Genomic DNA, 19828 nt, shown 5'->3' on the forward strand with positions numbered 1-19828 from the left:
TTTAACTTCTTGTGTTTCTTCTTTTTTGATATACCTGCAAGGTTGAAGTGGAATTAAGATCTCGCTCTCTCTCAAACTAGTGGCCTTAAACTAAGAATGTGTCCACATCCTCTACCATGATCAGGGCCTTCCGAGCTTTCTGATAGTGCTCTGTGACGTGTACTTTGGCCTCATGTTCCAAATTAGACACCAAGGAGAGACCACGGACATTTGTTTGTGACAATCCTTATAGGGTTTGAACCCTGTTTTAGGTGGAGGCATGTCCCATGTACACTGGTGCCATTTAAAAAATATTTTCTGTCAAGTGACAGAAATTGAGAGAATGAGCTCCAGATCCTCATCAGGAGGAGAGAAAAGGAACTGACAGAAGCAAGGTGGAGGTAGTTATATTGTTGCCCAGATGCAACTTCTGGGGTGGGACGGAGCGCACGTGGCGCCACACAACGCCACCTACGGGGATGCGAGGGAATTGCTGTGAAAATCTCTAAATCCTTTCTGACACCTGGGGTATTCACAGGGTGAGAAATCTGCAGTTAGAACTATCCATCAGAAAAACAGGATCTTAAGAGGGTAACTTTGTTATTTTCATTTTGTGGCTACATTCCAAAACAACTGAGAACGAGAAAGATAGGAGAAGGAGTCATTAAGGAAGTTCCTTCCTAGGCCTAAAAGTTGCATAGAACTTTGTCGTCTAATTTTGCATCATCAACTTTAAAAGACACCAACAATTGGTCAGCAGAACATAAATTCCTGGCTCATTCAATATAAAAAGTGCAAGGTATGCCTGATGTCCAAATGGTGCCCAGTCCCTTCATCCAAGGGAACATGACAACTAAGAAAACGACAGTTGGAAGAATTAAATGCTATTTATATCAAAATACAAAGCACATTTAGAAGAGGCTTTCAAACTACTATCAAACCACTGTTTTTCATAGTGACAGTATCTCAGCCATTTACTCTTGTACTGAGACTTTGTAACTTACTGAACACTAGCCTCAGGGTGATAAGGAAAGGCCTAAACACTAAACTGTTCCTATGCGAATTTAACTAAACCCCGCACCTCCAGGTGCAGGGATTGAAGAATATCATACCCGGAACCTTAGTTTCACAGACTAACTCTCTATTTCTATATTTCACCTACTGCTCTGAAGCAACGGGAAGGAGGCACTCCGTACTCTATAACGGGCATGAAGAGTGCACTTGGGTGAGTTAACAGCTTTCCTAACCAATGGATTTCAGAAGGTTTGATTTTTTTCCACAATAGATATACCTGAACGCACCAGCATAATGTGTGTTTAAAATAGAAAGTGTTAGCACAAGTGTGCCCAGTCACTACTAGAATAAAAACTAAAGTAAGGACGTTCACCTATTAAAGCAAAAAGCACATGTATTGGGAGGCATGTAACATTGCAGACTAATCCTTCAATGTACCTTACTGTGCAGCCTGTCAGTATACGAGTTGTATGAGTGGTCAATGCACTTCCCCAACCATGTAATGAAATTATGTAAAAACATCAGGAAACTGAACAGTGCTAGAATAAAAACATGTCACAAGCAATGGGAAGGCCAATAGGTCATTATTTAACGTGACAACGCATGCAAACAGAGGCATGCAAACAATAATATTTCTATCTAACAGGACATTATTGCAACACCTGTTGGATTTACCAATGATTGGCTGTGGTGTTGGCACTGGTGGTGTGGTACTGGTGATGTAGTACTGTTTATTTTAGTGGTGATCATGGTACTTGTGGTTGTCATATGAGTGGTGGTATTGGTAGTGCTTATTATGAGGATTTGGGGGTTATTCTGGTCGTGGTATTAGTAGCAGTTTTGGGGAAATTTGTATTGCTGGTGGTATTGATGGTGGTACTGGTGGTGGCATTGATAATTGTGATATCGGTATTGGTGCTATTAGTAGCATTGGTGGTAGTTCAGGTTTTGGCGTAGGTGGTATTTGTGGTGGTGGCAGAGATACTTGAAGTGGCATTGTTGGTGCAGTATTTGTGTTAGTGGTGTGTGTACTGATGGTGGCATTAGTTGGTATTGTATTGTTGCAGCTGTGATATTGGCATTGCTGGGCTGGTATTGGCAGTGGAGATATTAGCGGTGACGGAACTGATGCAGTGGTAGTGGCGTTGTTATTTGTGTTATTAATGGGAGTATTGGTGTTAATAGATGTGGTACTGATGATGCAGTAGTGATATAGGGGTGTAGGTGTATTAATGATAATAGCTGGTGTGGTATTGGTGGTGGCAGTATTGATGGGGGTGTTACTGGTGGTCATTGTGACATTAGTCATTTCAGTATTACTCAAGATACTGGTGGTGGTGGTAGTAGTAGTGATGGTGTGATATTGGCAGTGGTGTGGTATTGGTGGATATAATCACCTGCCCATGTATTAATGTAACTGTGTTATATTTATCATATCAGGAGCTGAATGAGACTGAAAATGCGATGTTGAGTAAACTTTTAGGTGTAAAGTAGTCCCTCTTGCATTTCCAATGCAAGCTCTTGATAGGAGACACAATAATACACAAACCAGCGTGACGAGGGACAAACTCCTCTGAGCTGATCTACGGTGTTATTGACAATATTAAGCCAACGTCTGAAAAAAACGGATTCATTTTAGCCAATGATTGAAGCGGGCTGACCTAAAGTCCAAACGGAATTTTGTAAGCAATAGTTATGGAGACAGCCGTGCTGTCAACCGAGAGTAAAGAATGGGATTCCCAGAGCAGTTTCCATACAGCAGTTGATTCTGGAATTTAGCCCTCTTCAAAGTGCTCCCAATTTTGGAAAATCTAATTTAGCCCCAAGATTCCACAATGTGGCGGCACAGCGGAGGGTAGCATTAGAAACTAGGTTCCGTGGATTACAGATGGCATCATCAGCATGAGTATTTTAAAACAATATTTCCAACGAATATTTTGTGTCAAATACGGAACAAAACATATAACGTATCGAGAACACAAAATGAAAACGAGAAAAAGCTCCAATACGTTTTAAAGGTGCTAGCTAATGTAATTGCTGTATTTGTATAAAAGTTTTGGATTTGGGCTGATGCATTTAGCAAAAGAACACACTGAAGTGCGTGTTTCTTACACAATACGCTGGGGATGTGTAGACAATAAAATAATCAGATTCATTACAGAACTTCGCATAGTGGAGTCGTAACAAGGGAGTCATTCTCAGACTGTAAAAGAACAGCTGGAGGAGATCATGTCATCTCACTGCGCAGCTGGCTAGCCATCATTAGGTAGTGAAAATGCCTTAATCTCCAATCAATCACGCACCCAACTGAGAATGCCAAAAACAATCACGTGTACATCTCAACAGAAAATGCAGACATTCTGACAGTAAGCCACCTCCAATATGCCAAAGTACTTTCAGTAAATGTCATCTTTTCCTAAATGTAGTTCCTTTCCACTCAGTGTTTCGTTTTTAAAATATAAATAAGTTTACTCTGCTAAGTAAGCTGTGTTTCCCTTAGGAGGGAAGATGTCCAGGAGGAGCACCACTGTGATGGGGGCAGCAGAAATGTTGGCAGGACCAGGGTGAAAGGGGATGCAGGTCGCTCAATAGCACAGGCTCACAGAAGCTAGAAAGTGGGCGCCGTTCGTTGGCATCTGTAACCAACACTCTTACTGATGTAGTTTGCCCGATTCCAGCAGCCGCAGATTCAGCTGATGGTAACATTCATAATGAGTTGACACTCCTGGCAGAAGCAGATAGTGTCAGACAATCTAAAGGGGAAAATGTGGAAGAGTGAATAGAAGGAAAACAGCAGAGTAAACTCGTCTATTAGCACTGATGAACGGATTTCCATTTACCGCACCATACTGTGTAAATCTCGCCGTTCATTATTTCACCGGAGTCCCAATACACTTGATATCATTCCATATCTTCAGCCCCTGCAGGCCAGCATTCGTAGGCAGCTACAAGAAAGGTTTCACCTGACAACATTTTTGTGCATGATCGATAGATTACATTCTTCTTCTGCCAAGGTTACTTTGATATCCGGGTCATACCATAATTGGAACACCCATCTCCCCTTAGCAGACAATTCATCCTCTGTGATAAACCATTCACGTTCCTTGTGAAGTGCAAGATTGACACCAATCAACGAGACATACGTGAAACCTTCCATAACAACGATTCAACATGGAAATTTTCTAACTACTAGGAGACAAATCAGCACATACTTATAAAGGAACTTCAGACACTCCAAGATGAGGAAACATAATCGTATAGGACTTCTTAGATTTAAAAGGCCTTCCCCCAAAGAAGAGGATACCAGATGATTCCTAGCAGAGTTTTAAAAAAGGTACCCCTTTGAAGGCCCAGGTGCATCAGCAGACCCATATGTGTTCTATCCCCTACAGTCACACCATCACACTCAAATAATGCTTCCGAAGTTCAGTTCCTATCTTTTCCTCAACACAACTTCATTCACCTCCCGACTCTGAAATAGGAGAAGGCACAAATCCGGTATGGTTACACACATTTTGTTTTTATTCTTTTTTCATTCTCAAAACCAAAGTACTCCGTTCTGATAATTCCAGGCGGACACATTTCGCCAAAAAGCCTTCTACTGGGCCATGGAGCTGCATTCTCTAGTCTGTCTATTTAAAGGGAAACTTCACTCCATCACCCAATTAAAATCAACCTCAGACCTCTCCACAGTTTTCCATTGCGGTAAAGCACCATTTGACAGAAATGTGTTTTCTATATTAACAGAAAAAAAACAAAGGTTACAGTAACGTTATAGTTAGGTGTGATAAAAAGATGTGTTTTGTTTAAATAAAAAAAAACAAATATTTCTCTGAAAAAAGCAAAGGTTAAAGTACCGTTATAATTCGGTCAATAAATCAGTCACAACATTAACGTTATGAACTAAAGATAAAACACAGAAAGTCACCTGTTCTGGTTAGCAGAGCCAACTATAACTGGGGCCCCCAACATGCACTGTTTATGACCTCACATACTGCATCATTAATTGATATTGAAAACATTTATAAAGCGCAGCAGACACCTGGTGGCATCTTGACGCTGTCTGTGATCAGTAAAAAATAATTTCTTTAGTTGATGAAGATCCAGGTTTTTAAAACTTTTCTGAAAGCTGGAAGATTGGTTGTAGACTTCAATGATAGGGGTTGACTGTTCCATTTAGGGGCAGTGTGCTTAATAAATCTCCTGTGACCCCAGGACATCCGTTTGTAAGAAGGAACTACCAGATATTATTGGAAGCTAGAGCGTAAGGACTTAACTGGAACATACCATTTTAGATGATTTTTTAGGCAATCTGGTCCAGTTCAGTGAAACACTTTAGATGTAAGACACAGAGCCTTAAAGGTGATACGTTTTTCAATAGGAAGCCGATGTAGTTGTTTCAGGGCTAAGGATGCAAATTCAAACCTAGGGAAGTTTAAGAACATCCTTGCTGCTGTGTTTTGCATGGTCTGAAGTTTCCTCAATGATCTTTTTTGATGCCCTTAAAAAAGACAGTTACAGTAGTCTTGCCTTACCAAGACTAGAGCAATAACCACTGTCTTTAACAGATCAAAGGTGAGCAGATGAGCAATCTTCTTTATTATTTTTAGAATAATAAAAGGAAGTTGAAATCACGGTTGTTGACTTGTTCTTTTAAGATTAGTTTATAGTCTACAATAAAGTCCAGATTTTTCACCTTATTTTTTGGCTTGGGTAGGTTTCCCATCTCTTGGGGAAACCAGGTGAGGGACCAAAAAGACACATCATTCCCAAATAGATGACTTCAGGCTTAGTTGAATTTAGTTTGAAAGAAGGAGGGCAAGAGCAGTGTATTTGACCCCAAAAGACAGCAAATGATCAATCAAACAACTATGATTGACCGTTCAAAGGCAGCAGATAGGTTGAATAATATCAAGGCTGATCTACCACCCGAATCTAAGGAGAATCTAATTTTATCTGTATCTATAACAAGCGTAGTTTCAGTGCTATAACCACTCCTGAATCCGAACTGGGTTTTGTCAAGGTGATGATTAGACTCGATATATGCAAACAATTGAGTGCTCATAGCTTTCTGAACCAATTTGGCTGAAAATGGAAGTCTGGATATCAGCGATAGTAGGAGGTATCCTTACTTGTACTTTAACTGGATCTGGTGTCATACCCCCATCAGAAAACATATGGCCACATTTTTTTACTTTTGTCTTATGGAATTCACATTTTTCAGCATTCAAATTCAGACCTGCATCTGCAAGAAGACAACACACTTACGTGAGAGCTTTATCATGCTCCTTCTGTGCAGGTCTAAAAACCAACAGGTCATCACTATAATTAAACGCATTCATGACAGACTGAATGATGCGTTTAATGACATCTTGAAACAACTCTGCAGCTGATGACGCACTGAAACAGTCTTTTACGTCAGAACACAAAAGTATGTGCAGAAAAGGTTGTAATGTACCTACACCGCTCTGCTCAAGTTCCAACTGATGATATCCTTTATTCAAATCAAGACGAGATAAGACTTTCACACCACTCAGTTGTGTTATGTCAGCAATGTGCAGATCTGAATGTCGTTCTCTTTCAATGGCTTGTTTGCTTGACACATATCTATACAGATATGTACAGCTCTTTCGCTGTCCTTTTTGGGTACTACCCCTATGGGAGAAACCAATGGCGCTTGACCAGAGGAAAGCTCAATGATATCATGTTTAAGTATTGATTCAAGTTCTTTTCCAACCGCTTCCTGTAAATAAAATGCAATGTGTCCATGTCTTTGAGCAATTGGACGGATGTCCTCATTATTGTTTAACTGTACATTCATAGACTTGACTTTTCCTACTGACATGATATTTCATGATGGGCATTCATGTTATAGTTCACTGATATCAGTCCCATATCAGAAGCTGTACTGAAACAGAGTAAATAGGCACTTGATGCCATACCTTGAAGTACATGAATGGGTGCTTGTACTTATGTTTTCTTGTGTTTCATCATTGCTTCAAATGAACTTTGACTTTTTAATGGTGTCACTGCAGGCGATGTATATACTTTAGTTTTCGATGGAGTAGTTGTGGCAATGGAGATAGTTCGACGCATCACTTTCAATAATAAAAGGTATTGAGCAACCATTTACTTTTAGTGTAATTTCGGACCATGTCTGAATGATTTTGGTGCTTTTTAAGGACTATTTTTCTTTGACTTGTATTTTTCTTCACAAGCAGTCAGTCCAACATGTTCATGTTCGTCTGAGGCAAACATTAGCATTGCACAACCATCGTCTTCACTTTCACTTGATGTTGATACAGCAGAGCTTTTTGACGATGATTTAGGTGACTATCAACTTCATTTGGTGTCAATTTGCCTCAACTGGTGTGGTCGCTTGTGGGCATGTGTGGAACGTCACTTTTGAAGCATTCAGGCAGCCATTTTGTCTTCTTGCCGTGACGCACTTACTTTTTCCTTCGCCTTGCAAACCGTTACAAAATGGTTCTCCTTGCTACAGCTTTTGCAAACCTGTCCAAAGTTGGACATTTACCTTTGTGTAGAAATGAAAATTGCCATCGAAAGCACAAATTATTTTTCCGTGGAGACATCATTCTGTGTTCCTCTGTTTTGGGCTGCATGGCTGACTCACTCAGGGAACCTCCGGCCTCCATGTCAGCAGCTTGTCAATCAGCACGCTCCTCAGCTCAGGCAGCTATGAGAACTCACTCAAGACTAAGTTTCTCTCAGCATTTGTCATCTGAATGAATCTTCTAACAGGCATCTGTCAATAACCCGGAAACGTATCGCTTTCTCATCATTATATCATTTAAACCTAAGGTGTTTGATGATTGCATCCAGTCTCTCAACAAAGAAATGCGTTACTTACCTGTAACAGCAGTTATCCAGTATTGGTGTCTTTCATAGATTCACATGCCTGAATCATTCCCCGTCGCCGAGACGGGAGCCTCCGGTACATAAAAAAGTAATGTCCTAAGGACATACATAGAGAATATAGGCCGAAGGGCCTCCCCTTTTGGGGCCTTTCCACGTCCTTATGTAAAAGGACCGAACTCTCATCGTTAGCCAATCAGCTCCGACCTCCCTCTAGAACCTTCCCGGGAGGAGCCTCCGTCCCTCAGATTTTCGTACGCACCCAGCTAGGGTGTCGCAATGTAGACCTAGAGGTACGTGAGTCCTTACCGGGGAGGCGGGAGGGTTGCATGTGAATCTATGAAAGACACCAATACTGGATAACTGCTGTTACAGGTAAGTAACGCATTTCTTATCCAGTATTTGGGTGTCTTTCATAGATTCACATGCCTGAATCAGAGTAGCCAGCAGTTATACATGCATAGTGGTAAAGCACATTCTCACATCTAGCAGGCCTGCATAAATTACAGACAACATGAGAGAAACATGGTAATATACAGTCATGCATATAGCAGAGAAAACCATGAAGAATGTGCATACCTGGATGGCGGGACAAGGTAAGGCTCACCTTATTGGAAGAGATGGCGCAGCACCGCTTGTCCCACTGCAGCGTCCTTCTGCAGTTCGATGTCCAGGCAGTAGTGCTTGGAAAAGGTATGCGGGGACTTCCATGTCGCCGCTCGGCAGATGTCCAGGATCGTCACTCCAGCGAAGAGCGCCGCTGACGTTGACATCGCTCTGGTCGAGTGGGCTGCCACTCGGTCTGTCAAAGGCCGTCCGGCCTGATCATGGCAGAAAGCAATTGCTGAAGAAATCCAGCGTGAGATGCTCTGTTTTGTCAAGGGCAACCCCATGCGCGGGTTGCTGTAGGCTACAAAGAGTTGAGAAGACTTCCTGACGTCTTTGGTCCTGTCCAAGTAGAATTTGAGACACCTTTTAAGGTCCAAGGAATGCAGCGCCCTTTCCGCTGCTGTGGAAGGGTCCGCAAAGAACGACTTGAGGACAATTGGTTCGTTCAGATGAAAGTCTGACGGCACTTTAGGAATGAATTTAGGGTTGGGCCTGAGTACCACTCGGTCGTGCCTGAATTGGAGATACGGTTCCTGAATGGACAGCGCCTGAAGTTCGCTGACCCGTCTGGCTGACGTCAGGGCTAGCAGGAGAGCCGTTTTCCAGGAAAGATGTTTGAGCGAGGCCCGGTGTATGGGCTCGAATGGGTGTTTCATTAGTTGGTTGAGCACCAAGTTCAACTGCCAGGTAGGAGGGACTTTCCGAGGCCTCGGAAAGGATCTGTAGAGCCCCTTCAGAAATTGCTTTACCAGTCGACTGGACCAGAGGGAGGGTCCCGATGGGGTCCTGGTGAACCTAGAAATCGCAGCCAGATGAACCTTAATGGAGGCGTGAGCCAGCCCCGATTGAGCCAGGTGTAGGAGGTACGGTAGCAGCTGTACTGGGGTGACCCGGAGGGGGTGTAAGTCTTGTTCCGAACACCACAAGCAGAACCTCTTCCACTTCAGCGAGTAGGTCTTGGTCGTGCTGCCCGCCCTCGCTTTGGCTAGTACTGCCCTGCAGTCCTGCGGTATATCTAGGTCTCCGAACTCACGGTGCTCAGGAGCCAGGCCGATAAGTTGAGCGAACGGAGGTTCGGGTGGTGTACTTGGCCTCCGGACATTGTCAAGAGGTTCGGGTGTTGTCGCAGGTGAATCGGGGGCCTGATGGACAGGCGAAGTAGATCCGAGAACCAATGTTGTCTCGGCCAGTACGGAGCAATCAGTATCAGCGTGCACGGTTCCGTCCTCATCTTCCGGAGGAGCCTCGGTATCATCGGGAACGGAGGAAAAGCGTACGCAAACACGCTGGACCAGCCGATGGAAAAAGCATTTCCCAGCGACCCCCGTTGGGGATGCCAGCTTGCGTAGCTTCGGCATTTGGCGTTCCCTGCCGTCGCGAAGAGATCGATCCTCGGGGTGCCCCATTGTGAGAAGACGTGGGCCACCGTGTCGCCGTTGAGTTCCCATTCGTGGGAGAGAGAGGTCTGCCTGCTGAGGGCGTCCGCGATAGTGTTGTCCTTCCCTGGGACGTACTCCGCTTTGAGGGAGAGGCCGTGCGCCACCAACCGTTTCCAGATTTTTTGCGATTCTCGTGAGAGAGAGAGAGATCGCGTTCCCCCTTGTTTGTTCAGGTAGTGCATCGTCGTGGTGTTGTCTGTTTTGACGAGCACAGGGGAAGTGCCGATACGTGGCAGGAAGGCCTGTAGAGCCAGATACACTGCTCTCAGTTCCAGGAGGTTGATGTGTAGTTGTTTCTCCTGGGCGTCCCATTTGCCGCTGACTCGAAGGTCCAGCAGTACTGCGCCCCAACCTTCCAGCGAGGCATCGGTCGTGATGACCAGTGGTGCCGGCGGCAGGAGGAACCGCAAGCCGGCCGTCAGGTGTGTCTTGTTTCTCCACCACAGAAGGGCCTTTATGATGGCCGGTGTGATCGTGATAATGTCGTCGAATGAGCCGGAACACTGTTTCCATTGTCTCGCCAACGCCTCCTGCAGGGGGCGCATGCGGAGCCTGCAGTGCGGTACGAGGAGAATGCATGAAGACATCATCCCTAGCAAGGATGTGAACGTCCGGACCTTGATGCGAGGCTTCTTGGCCACCGCCGCGGCCAGAGACAGTATTTTGCTGATCCTGTCCTCTGAGGGGAAAGCCTTCGCGCGCTCCGTGTCCAGGGTCGCCCCTCGGAAGGTGATCCTCGTCGACGGAGTAGTGCATGATTTTTTGAGGTTGATCGTCAGACCCAGCTGTTGGAAAAGAGCGCTGCAGGCGTTGAAGGAAGCCAACGTGTCCTCTGGGGAAGGAGCCTTCACCAGCCAGTCGTCCAGGTAGGGGAACACCTGGTGACCCCTTTGTCGCAGGAAGGCTGCCACTGGCGCCAAGCACTTCGTGAAGATACGTGGGGCAGATTTGAGGCCAAACGGCAAGACCTTGAACTGGTAGTGTCTGCCCGCTATTTCGAACCGTAGGTATTTCCTGTGCCTGACGAGGATGGGGATATGGTAGTAGGCGTCCTGTAAGTCCAGGGAGACCGTCGAGTCTCCTCTCTCCAGTGCTCCCAGGATCTCCTGGATTGTGACCATCCGGAAGGATTCACTCCTCAGGAAGGCGTTGAGCGCCCGGAGGTCTAAGATCGGCCTCCACTTGTCCCCTTTCTGTTGGACTAGGAAGAAGTGGGAATAAAAACCCTTCCCCTTCTGGGACTCCGGGACGCTTTCGATGGCTCCTTTGACCAACATGGCGGAGACTTCCTGGAGAAGGAGGCGCAGGTGTTTGTGGGCACGCTTCAGCGGAGGGGTGTTGGGAGGGGTGTTGACCAGTTCGAGGGAATGTCCAAATTGAATCATTTGTAGTACCCACCGATCCGTAGTGATTTTTTGCCAATTGTGGAGGAAGTGGGTCAGTTTTCCCCCAATTCGAAAGGATGGAGACGGTGGTGGGACTGGCTGGAGTAAATGGTCACTGGCGGCCGCCAGTGCCCTTCTTGGCAGATTTGCCTCTGAAGGACGATCTCCCATAGGATGACTGTCGGGACTGTTGTTTTTGCTGGGGCTGGTTCCTGTTGCCGTAGGAATAGGACGACCGGTTTTGGTAGGAACCTCTGTAGGAGTACTGACCTCTGGAGCGGCCCCCTCGAAAGGATTGGTTCCGGGACTGGAGGGAGCCCAGAGCCCTTGCCGTGTCGGTGTCCTTTTTGATGGCCTGGAGTGCCTCGTCTATCTTCTCCCCAAAGAGGAATTGACCATCGAATGGCATATCCAGCACCTTAGATTGGACCTCCTGCCGAAAAGACGTCGCTTTGAGCCAGCCTTGGCGGCGGAGCACGGCAGCCCCGGCCAACTGGCGGAATCCCGTCATGGCTGCGTCGATGGCGCAGTCGATAATTTCTGCCGCGGAGTTTTGTCCTTCTGCTAGAAGAGCTTTCACCTCGTCCTGGACCGTGGCCGGCAGGCCTTGCAGGTAGGGAGCTATGTCTTCCCATAGCTGGCGGTTGTAGCGGCCAAGGAGGGCGATGGAATTTGCCACCTTGATGGACATGGCGGATGTGGTGGAGAACCTCTTGCCTATGGTGTCCAGCTTCCGTCCTTCCTTGTCCGGGGGCGCAGACAGCGGCGAGGAGGGGTTGCGGGATTGTTTTTGGGCCGCCTGAGTGACAACCGAGTCCGGTTTGGGGTGGCCGGTCAGGCAGGCAGGTGCGGAGTTCGGGGCCTTATATTTTTTGTCTAGGCGCGGAACCACCGCAGGCACCGAAGCAGGCGTGAGCATCAGCTTCTTGCCCTGTTCCCATAGAAAGTCTATAAGAGGAATAGACTTGGCCGATTTCTGGGTGTGCTCCTTGAAATCATGGAGGAAGCATTCCGTTTCCGCGGATTCCACTGCCATGTGAAACCTCCTTGCAGCTCTGTCCACCAGTTTGTGGAAACCTCCCACATCCGCCACTTCAGAGTGGCGCGGTCGTGGGGATGCCGGGGTAGACGAATGGTGTGATGACGCAGCATCGGCATCTTCGTCTCTGTGGTCCGAGGCGACGTCTTGCACCTCGCCTTCCTCTAAGTCCGTCTCATCCTCCTCGCTTTCCGATGAGTCCTCCGCCTGGGTTTGCGGTCGGAGTTGGCTCCGAGGACGGGCCTGGGGAGCGGAAGGGTGCGAGGCCGACGGTTGCGCTTGGGTGACCGGTACCTGGGCACCGCTGTCTGCGTCCGGGAACCGTTGTTTATAGTCCTGCACCAGGGATTTCAAATCGTTGACCAGAGACAGTGGCAAACAGATCATCGGGGTGTTCACCGTGTCGACGTTCAGGGAGCTGCCTTGATACAGAACTTCGTCCCGGATCCCGTGGACGTCCTGGTGTTCTTCGTGAACCTCCTGTTCTTCGTCTGACTCCTCACTCTGGAGTGTTTCCTGTTCTTGCTCGGGTGCTAATTCCACCGTTGGGCGAACCGAGGGCGTTGGAATCGAGTGAATAGAGACTTCGACCAATCTCGATTCTTTCCAAGATGGCGCCGGGGTCTCTTCCGACGACGTGCGTGAAGATGGCGCCCCTGCCGTGTGTGTTGGTGATTTGGGCACCTCCGTCAGGGTCAATGGCATCAAATTTTGCGGGGATAAGGGTTTCGCCGCCTTACTGATGGCAGGGCCTTGGACTTGAGATATCTTTGTCGAAGGCGTGCTCTTTGAACTTGACTTCGACGTTTTAGGAGACGAACTTGACTTCGACGTCTTAGGTGACGAGCCTTCGGTATGATGTGTTTTCGGCGAAGGCGTACCTGTAGATTTAGACCTCTTAGGTGACGAAGAGGCCGCTTTCGTATTGGATGAAGGTTTCAGAGGAATGGTCGAGGAGACCGGTGCTCCTGAGGACGCAGTGGTGGTCGTCGTGGCCGTCGCGGAGGGCGATGAGGCCGTAGTGGTCGACCCAGTGGTCGTGACTGAGGTGGTCCGCTTAGTAGATGGAGCGGGCTTCTTGAACCTCTGGCCATCCTTAACAGACACGGAGGAGGTGGTGGAGCGTGCCTCCGAAGGCTTCCTGTGCGCCTTCTTAGGAGGAGTGTCTGTCTCACCAGGGGACTGCACCCTGGGTCTCTTCTTGGAGACTTTGGAGGTCGCGGAGACACTACCCTCGGAAGATTCCAGAGTGTCTCGGACCTTAAGCCTGTCGAGCCATTCGCGAAGGCGACTTTCCCTTTCCTTAACCGTCTTCTTTGGGAAGGCTCTACACACCCTACACTTGTCAGTGACGTGGTCAGGGTACAGGCAATATAAGCACAGGTCGTGCTTGTCCTCCGCTTGAATCCGCTGCTTGCCGCAGGAGGAACAGGCCCTTAGAAGGGCTTTCTTCTGTGAGTCCGCCATGGACGAAGCTTTCTTATTAGATTCCGACATGTAGTCGATGATAGGATAAATCCTTTTTTGACAAAGTGAATTTCGGCGAAGTTTGAGACTTCGAATTTTGGAAAACCTGAAGAGCTCAGGTTGGAGACTCCCTAGCACAACGTGCGGTAGAAAAATCTGAGGGACGGAGGCTCCTCCCGGGAAGGTTCTAGAGGGAGGTCGGAGCTGATTGGCTAACGATGAGAGTTCGGTCCTTTTACATAAGGACGTGGAAAGGCCCCAAAAGGGGAGGCCCTTCGGCCTATATTCTCTATGTATGTCCTTAGGACATTACTTTTTTATGTACCGGAGGCTCCCGTCTCGGCGACGGGGAATGATTCAGGCATGTGAATCTATGAAAGACACCCAAATACTGGATAATTTGTCGATGGTTTCAGCCACCTTTTGTTGTTCTTGACTGAAAATGTACCATTTGTAATCTACATCTGGTAATGGAATGAACTTGAGATTCAAGGCTTCTCTGATTTAACGGTATGTAATTTTGTCAACTAGCAGTATTTTCTTTATGAGTTCGCGTACACCTTCTCCAGCTACATTCTTAAGGTATTTGATAGTCTTCTTGTTATCTATTTCTTCTAGCGCATCAATGAAATCATCAAATGTCTCTATCCAAGCAGTCCATCTGTGGCCAATATACAGCTTTTTGGTGGTATTGCATTGTTGGGGTGGTTTCAGGAAGGCGGCGGCACTGTAACCATTTATGAGACTGGCTGACACTGAGAATGGAGTTCCCTCCGACACGGTCTGCTTCATCCATACCATCTCTAAGGCCCTGTGCGGTGCAGGCCTCAGGGTCATCTTGGACAGTCTGTGTAACTGTGACCTCCTTCTTGGTCTCCATGGTAGCCCTTCACTTTTCTGGAGACTTCTGGAGTTATTCTGAGCCACTACCTGGCACCTTTGGTTGTGTGCTGCTTAGTTTATTGACAGCTCAATAAACACCACCCTGGGTACACTCTCTGGGGCCACTCCACCCGACGCAATGGTACGATGACTCTTTACAGAGTTCTGGTAGCAGATGGCCGATTCTTGTATCTGACTTACTTTGCTTTTAGGGGTCTCTTTTTACTGTCTGACACCTGGCTGTTCTCTGCCTTGAAGCACTTCTAATAGCAGTGTTATTTTGAAATTAGCTGTCACTACTTGCTGCTCGTTCAACTCCAGGCTGTATCCGCCTTTAACATTATCACTTTGTATGATGTTTAGCTTTAGGTTGCGTAGTAGTGCTGTACATCTCTTCATGGCCTTACCAGCAAGTTCTTGCCCAACGATGTGTAGACTTCAGTGAAGCTTTCGTCATCTTCAAATGCTTTACAATGGCTGGAGTTGTGCTTTGACTCCACAAAGGCCAAACGTCGATTCAGCACTTCAATTGAGGCACACGTGGCACGCACAAACAGTTTGCTGGAACATGGCAAACTCTGGGAGAGCATTGTCGATCTTTCGGGTACTTATCCCCTACCTTTTCGCCAGTTGTAATTCCTCCCCAGCCTGGGTACCCGCTAACGAATACGCCTCAGACCGAGCTTAGTGCAACACATTTTTATTTATCTGTGTTTAACTGCGAACTCAACGTTCTAAACCTACATTCACTTCACTACGCTGTAATACCAACGTCACCGTTCTACGGTGTTCATCAGGAGCCAAAAGGGTTCCATCAATGCCAACTCACACAACACTACACAAGGCATGTAGAAGAGGTCAATATTAAGGAAAGGCTCAATGTCAAAACCTGACTTTACTGCTCTGCTTGGAATACTTCTAAGGTTATCCCTAGATGAAAGCAATTGTGTACCAGTTAGTACCTCAAACTGAGCAAGTAAGCTTAGTGACAAATGGCAACATATGTTACACCGGCTACCCTAGCTGACCTAAAACTATTTCCCCTCCTCCCCCTCAAAAGTAGAAGAGGGAGTTTCACTGTGTAGCAGAAGGTTTGAATCCTAAACACGTTAGCAGAACTGGGAGCAAACCGAATAATCTGACAATCCTATCTTCGCTTTTGTTTGCAGATCAACAAAACTACCTGGTGTCAGCACTAATTGTCATACTTCAGAGAAAGACTTTGATCAAGCACAGAGAGGACACCGTGCATAGTCAATTTTAAGATGTTAGTAGGGGAAGAGGCTCTCACCAACCTATCACTAAGAAAACCATACTTATGAGTATAGCCACAGTTTGTTGAATGCACCAACATTTCAACATTTTCACAAACGCCATAAACATTAGTGGTGGCACAGAGCAGAGGTTAGGCTAAATGGGAGGCTTGCTTACAATCTCCTGACATGCCACGGACAGATACTGCAACAATGGCACTATAAAGGGCTATAAAAATAGCCCTACAAATTTGCAAACATGCTGGCTTTTGGCAGAAAGATTCATATTAATTTTTGCACAGGTATCAAGCCTTTCATCAAGTGTCTCTAACCCATGAACAAGGCACAAAAAATCAGCAATGGTAAATAAACTTTCACTTGGAAGCATTAAAAAAGGCAAACAAACATGCAGTGTTTAAAGTGATGTCACGGATTTCCTCAGAGGAACTAACCTTGAGCGGTGGCCAATACTAAACAGTAACATTGTTTTACAAAGGTTTTTTTTCTTTTTTAAAGGAAAAAGTAGAATAAAAGAATAACGTTACTAAACACATCTTTATACCCAATATCAAGTGACTTACCTGAAGAGATGTTTATGATCTCTTTGACAATGGCATTTTGTGCTTCCTCATATTCATCTCTATTTCGTATGTAATCTTCATTGTAGGAGCTCAATTTACTGCAATACAAAGTACAACAGTCATAACATCTGGAAGACTGCCTCTTCCCTTCCATTTATTACATATCCCAGCAAAATTATATGCAAACTAATGACAAACACATGAATCAATCTAATGTCCACATTCATATTTCAGCTTCTTGGCATTAAAATCATATTTACTTTAGTAAGCAAAGACCCATGTCAAATTAAATTAAACAACAAAGGGGTAGGGACTGGCTGGGATCAAACTTGGCTTCAGAAGTGCTCTGGACGAGGCTTCTGCTCTACAGCCTGTTGACACACTCCAGGGCATCGCAAGGTCACCAAATGGGGTTTTGCTGAGATGACGTTACACAGAGATGTGATCAGTACAATGGCAATGTGAGGTCTGTGGAGACTTGTCTGGAGATGGTGACATGCAGGTGGATGTGGCATTGGTGTAGAGGTAGCTTGGGTCTTGTTCATGCCTACCAATAGACTTGGACAATCGGGCAACATACAAAAGGGTTGGTTGGTTTAAGAAATTGGGTTATTAGTTGAAAGGGCTGAGAGTACAATTCAAATAATAAATACAATACTTGTCAGAAAGAACCAAAAAAGTTACTAAATAAACCCCTTTGGTAGCCTGGTACAAAAGCAGTCAGGTTTACCTTAGAGGAAATGTGTTAAGTATTTATGCAACACCAATAAAGGGAACAAACTGTAAATGCAATATCCTAACTTAGTTTTAAAAAAACGGAGTAAATCTTAATAAAGGAAATGACAACAAAATGACAAATCTACTATTAGCAACACAAGTAATGAATTTTTAGAATGTCAAGTAGAAATGGCACCAATTGGGGTTACCTGGTCGTGCTGGACTGGGTCAAAGTCAAAAGATAAGGCCGACTGTGATGGAGAGCAGGTCGGATATAGGAACCGGGTGCGTCTTACTAGAAAGTTTACCTTCAAACAGTCCAGTTCTATGCAAGGAGCCTCAGTCGGAGCTTCATGTTGGCGATGATCAAGAGGAGGATGTGTCGTCATGAAAAGCACGCCGCCGGTCGGAGTTTGAATGTGAGGAGATCGTCGCTGGCAGGAAGAGCTAGTCGCCAGTTGGAAAGGTACATTTTGACACCAATTATACTATTCCACAGGTTATGGAGGAGAGCCCTCCACCAAAACCAAGGGGTAAAAGAGTTATTACAGGGAAGTGGATACACCTCCCGAGTTAACAATTCCAAACGTAAAGTATCCCAACCCGATAGGGCTCAAATGTAGACCTATGTGGCGTACCCCGCTCGAGTGCGGGAAAGGCGGCAACTCCTTTTTGTTAATTAACCCTCGCACACCCTATTGGTGTCATGCTTCATCATAGGGTTCACTCAGACTCCTAAAGGTCAGGGTGGGCTCGACCGTATTTCAGGGAGCACGTAGAAGATGTAGGCCAGGGGGTCTATAGATAGAAATCCTACTGCATTTCCGAGGTATCCCTTTATTGGCGGGGACGTAGTGGATATTATATATATATATATATATATATATATATATATATATATATATATATATATATATATATATATATACACACACACACACACACACACACACACACAGTCGTTTGGAGGTAATGGCCCTATGACCCTCAAGACGTGCCAACATGTTTCAGCCCTTAGTCCATGGCCTCATAGGTCCCGGGCTTTCTATACTTCTCTCTCCATCCAATAGCTATTGCCGGGAGAATCAGGACCCAAATAGGTGACGTGAGGGGCAGGACCTTTGGAGTACGTATGACTAAAAGGCTACCCCCTTCCTGGTCCACTTGAGACATGCTTTATCTACCGAAACCGGGCGGAATTTTTAGCATTCGTTCTCGATGGAGAAATAAGTATACCATCCATACTTTTCATGAAGGAGCAGCTTTCTGCTCCGTCACCATAAAAATACCTAGAAAAATCCTTAATTAAATTCCAGGGAGGCAATCTCAATTCGCCCTGAAGAAAGCCTGGGACCAATGAAACCAATAGGGTGTGTGAGGGTTAATTAAAAAAAAAAAAAAAGGAGTTGCCTCCTTTTCCGCACTCGAGCAGGGAACGCCACGCAAGTCTACATTTAAGCCCTATCGGGTTGAAATACTTTGTTTGGAACACTGACACAAGCCAAGGGTAAAGGATCTGGCAAGGCACCTCTTGGGGGTCAGGACTCACTCCAACAGAGGCCAGTAACTGGGGCAAGGCAGGTCCAGTTGGTGATGGTCAACAGGGGGGTTGCAGGGAAGGGCTCTCGAAGCTTGTTGTGTCTCTGTAGGTCAAACAGAAAGTCAGCCAACTGACCCCTGGAGTCACCTCTGGTCTATGGTTCAAGGCAAGCAGGTTCAGTCTTCCTTTTTTAGACAGCATGACAGTCCTTCTGAATCTTCTCAGGTACAGGAGTGTTCTGATGAAAGGTGAGAGTGCCACATTTATACCCCGTACCAGCCTGTATGTGGGGGTCACTACCTTGTCTAGCCTTAACCACTTCCGCGCGGATGACAAAGCCAGCTCGTCATGGGCGTTGCATGGTGAGCTGGCTTTGTCACGTAACCCGCGATTTTTGAAAATCCAACGCACAGCGGGAAAACGCGGTAGCGCGGAAGCGGTTAAACTGGTACTGGTCAGTTCTTTCATTTTTTCTGGTCTTGGTTCCAATCTGCCTAGGGTAACAAAGGGCAGTCAGGTCCAGGTGTGAGTTGCATATGCCCCTAACAGAGCAAGCAGTTTCAGAAGTCAGGAAGTGGGTGAGTACTGCCTTTAGGCTATCCTTTAAAGCTCAGGAAGGGCTGAGCAAACCCCCCCCCCCCCCAGGCCATTCTGCCCAGGAGAGGAAGACCCTCCCCCACACCCAAGGCCCTTTTGTAACCTGTCTCAAAGGAGTACACATCACACTACATGAGAGAAATTAACAGTTATGTGACCTTGAAAACTAGCAGAAAGGTGCATTTGGTTTAGGCAGAAAAACGTCATCTTTCTAAAAGAGGCATTTTTGGAATAGTAACTTAAAATCCAGCTTTACAAATAAAGATTTTAAATTACAATTCAAAAGAGTGGAAGATGTAGTTCTCTATCTGCTCCCAAACGTGAGCTACAACTTATTAAGTGGAATAAGGCACCCCAGTGTTAGCCTATGGGACAGCTAGCCTTCCTGCAGTGAAAAATGACTTTAAGAACATTTCACCGCCAGCACATGTAAAACTAAAATACTTAAAT

The 19828-nt window shown here is 46.0% G+C and overlaps 1 protein-coding gene across 1 annotated transcript in view; it reads right to left on the reverse strand.

The window, feature by feature from the left end:
* The window catches only part of MSH2 (mutS homolog 2), a 755480-nt gene that overhangs the window by 238670 nt on the left and 496982 nt on the right, over positions 1-19828 (reverse strand). Inside the window, exon 11 of the mRNA XM_086927770.1 lies at positions 16525-16622. Within this exon, the coding sequence (XP_086783896.1) occupies positions 16525-16622 (98 nt within the window). The remainder of the gene's footprint in view (positions 1-16524; positions 16623-19828) is intronic.

This window comes from Lissotriton vulgaris, chromosome 6 (genome assembly GCF_964263255.1).
Source record: "Lissotriton vulgaris chromosome 6, aLisVul1.2, whole genome shotgun sequence".
Classification (NCBI taxonomy): Eukaryota; Metazoa; Chordata; class Amphibia; order Caudata; family Salamandridae; genus Lissotriton; species Lissotriton vulgaris.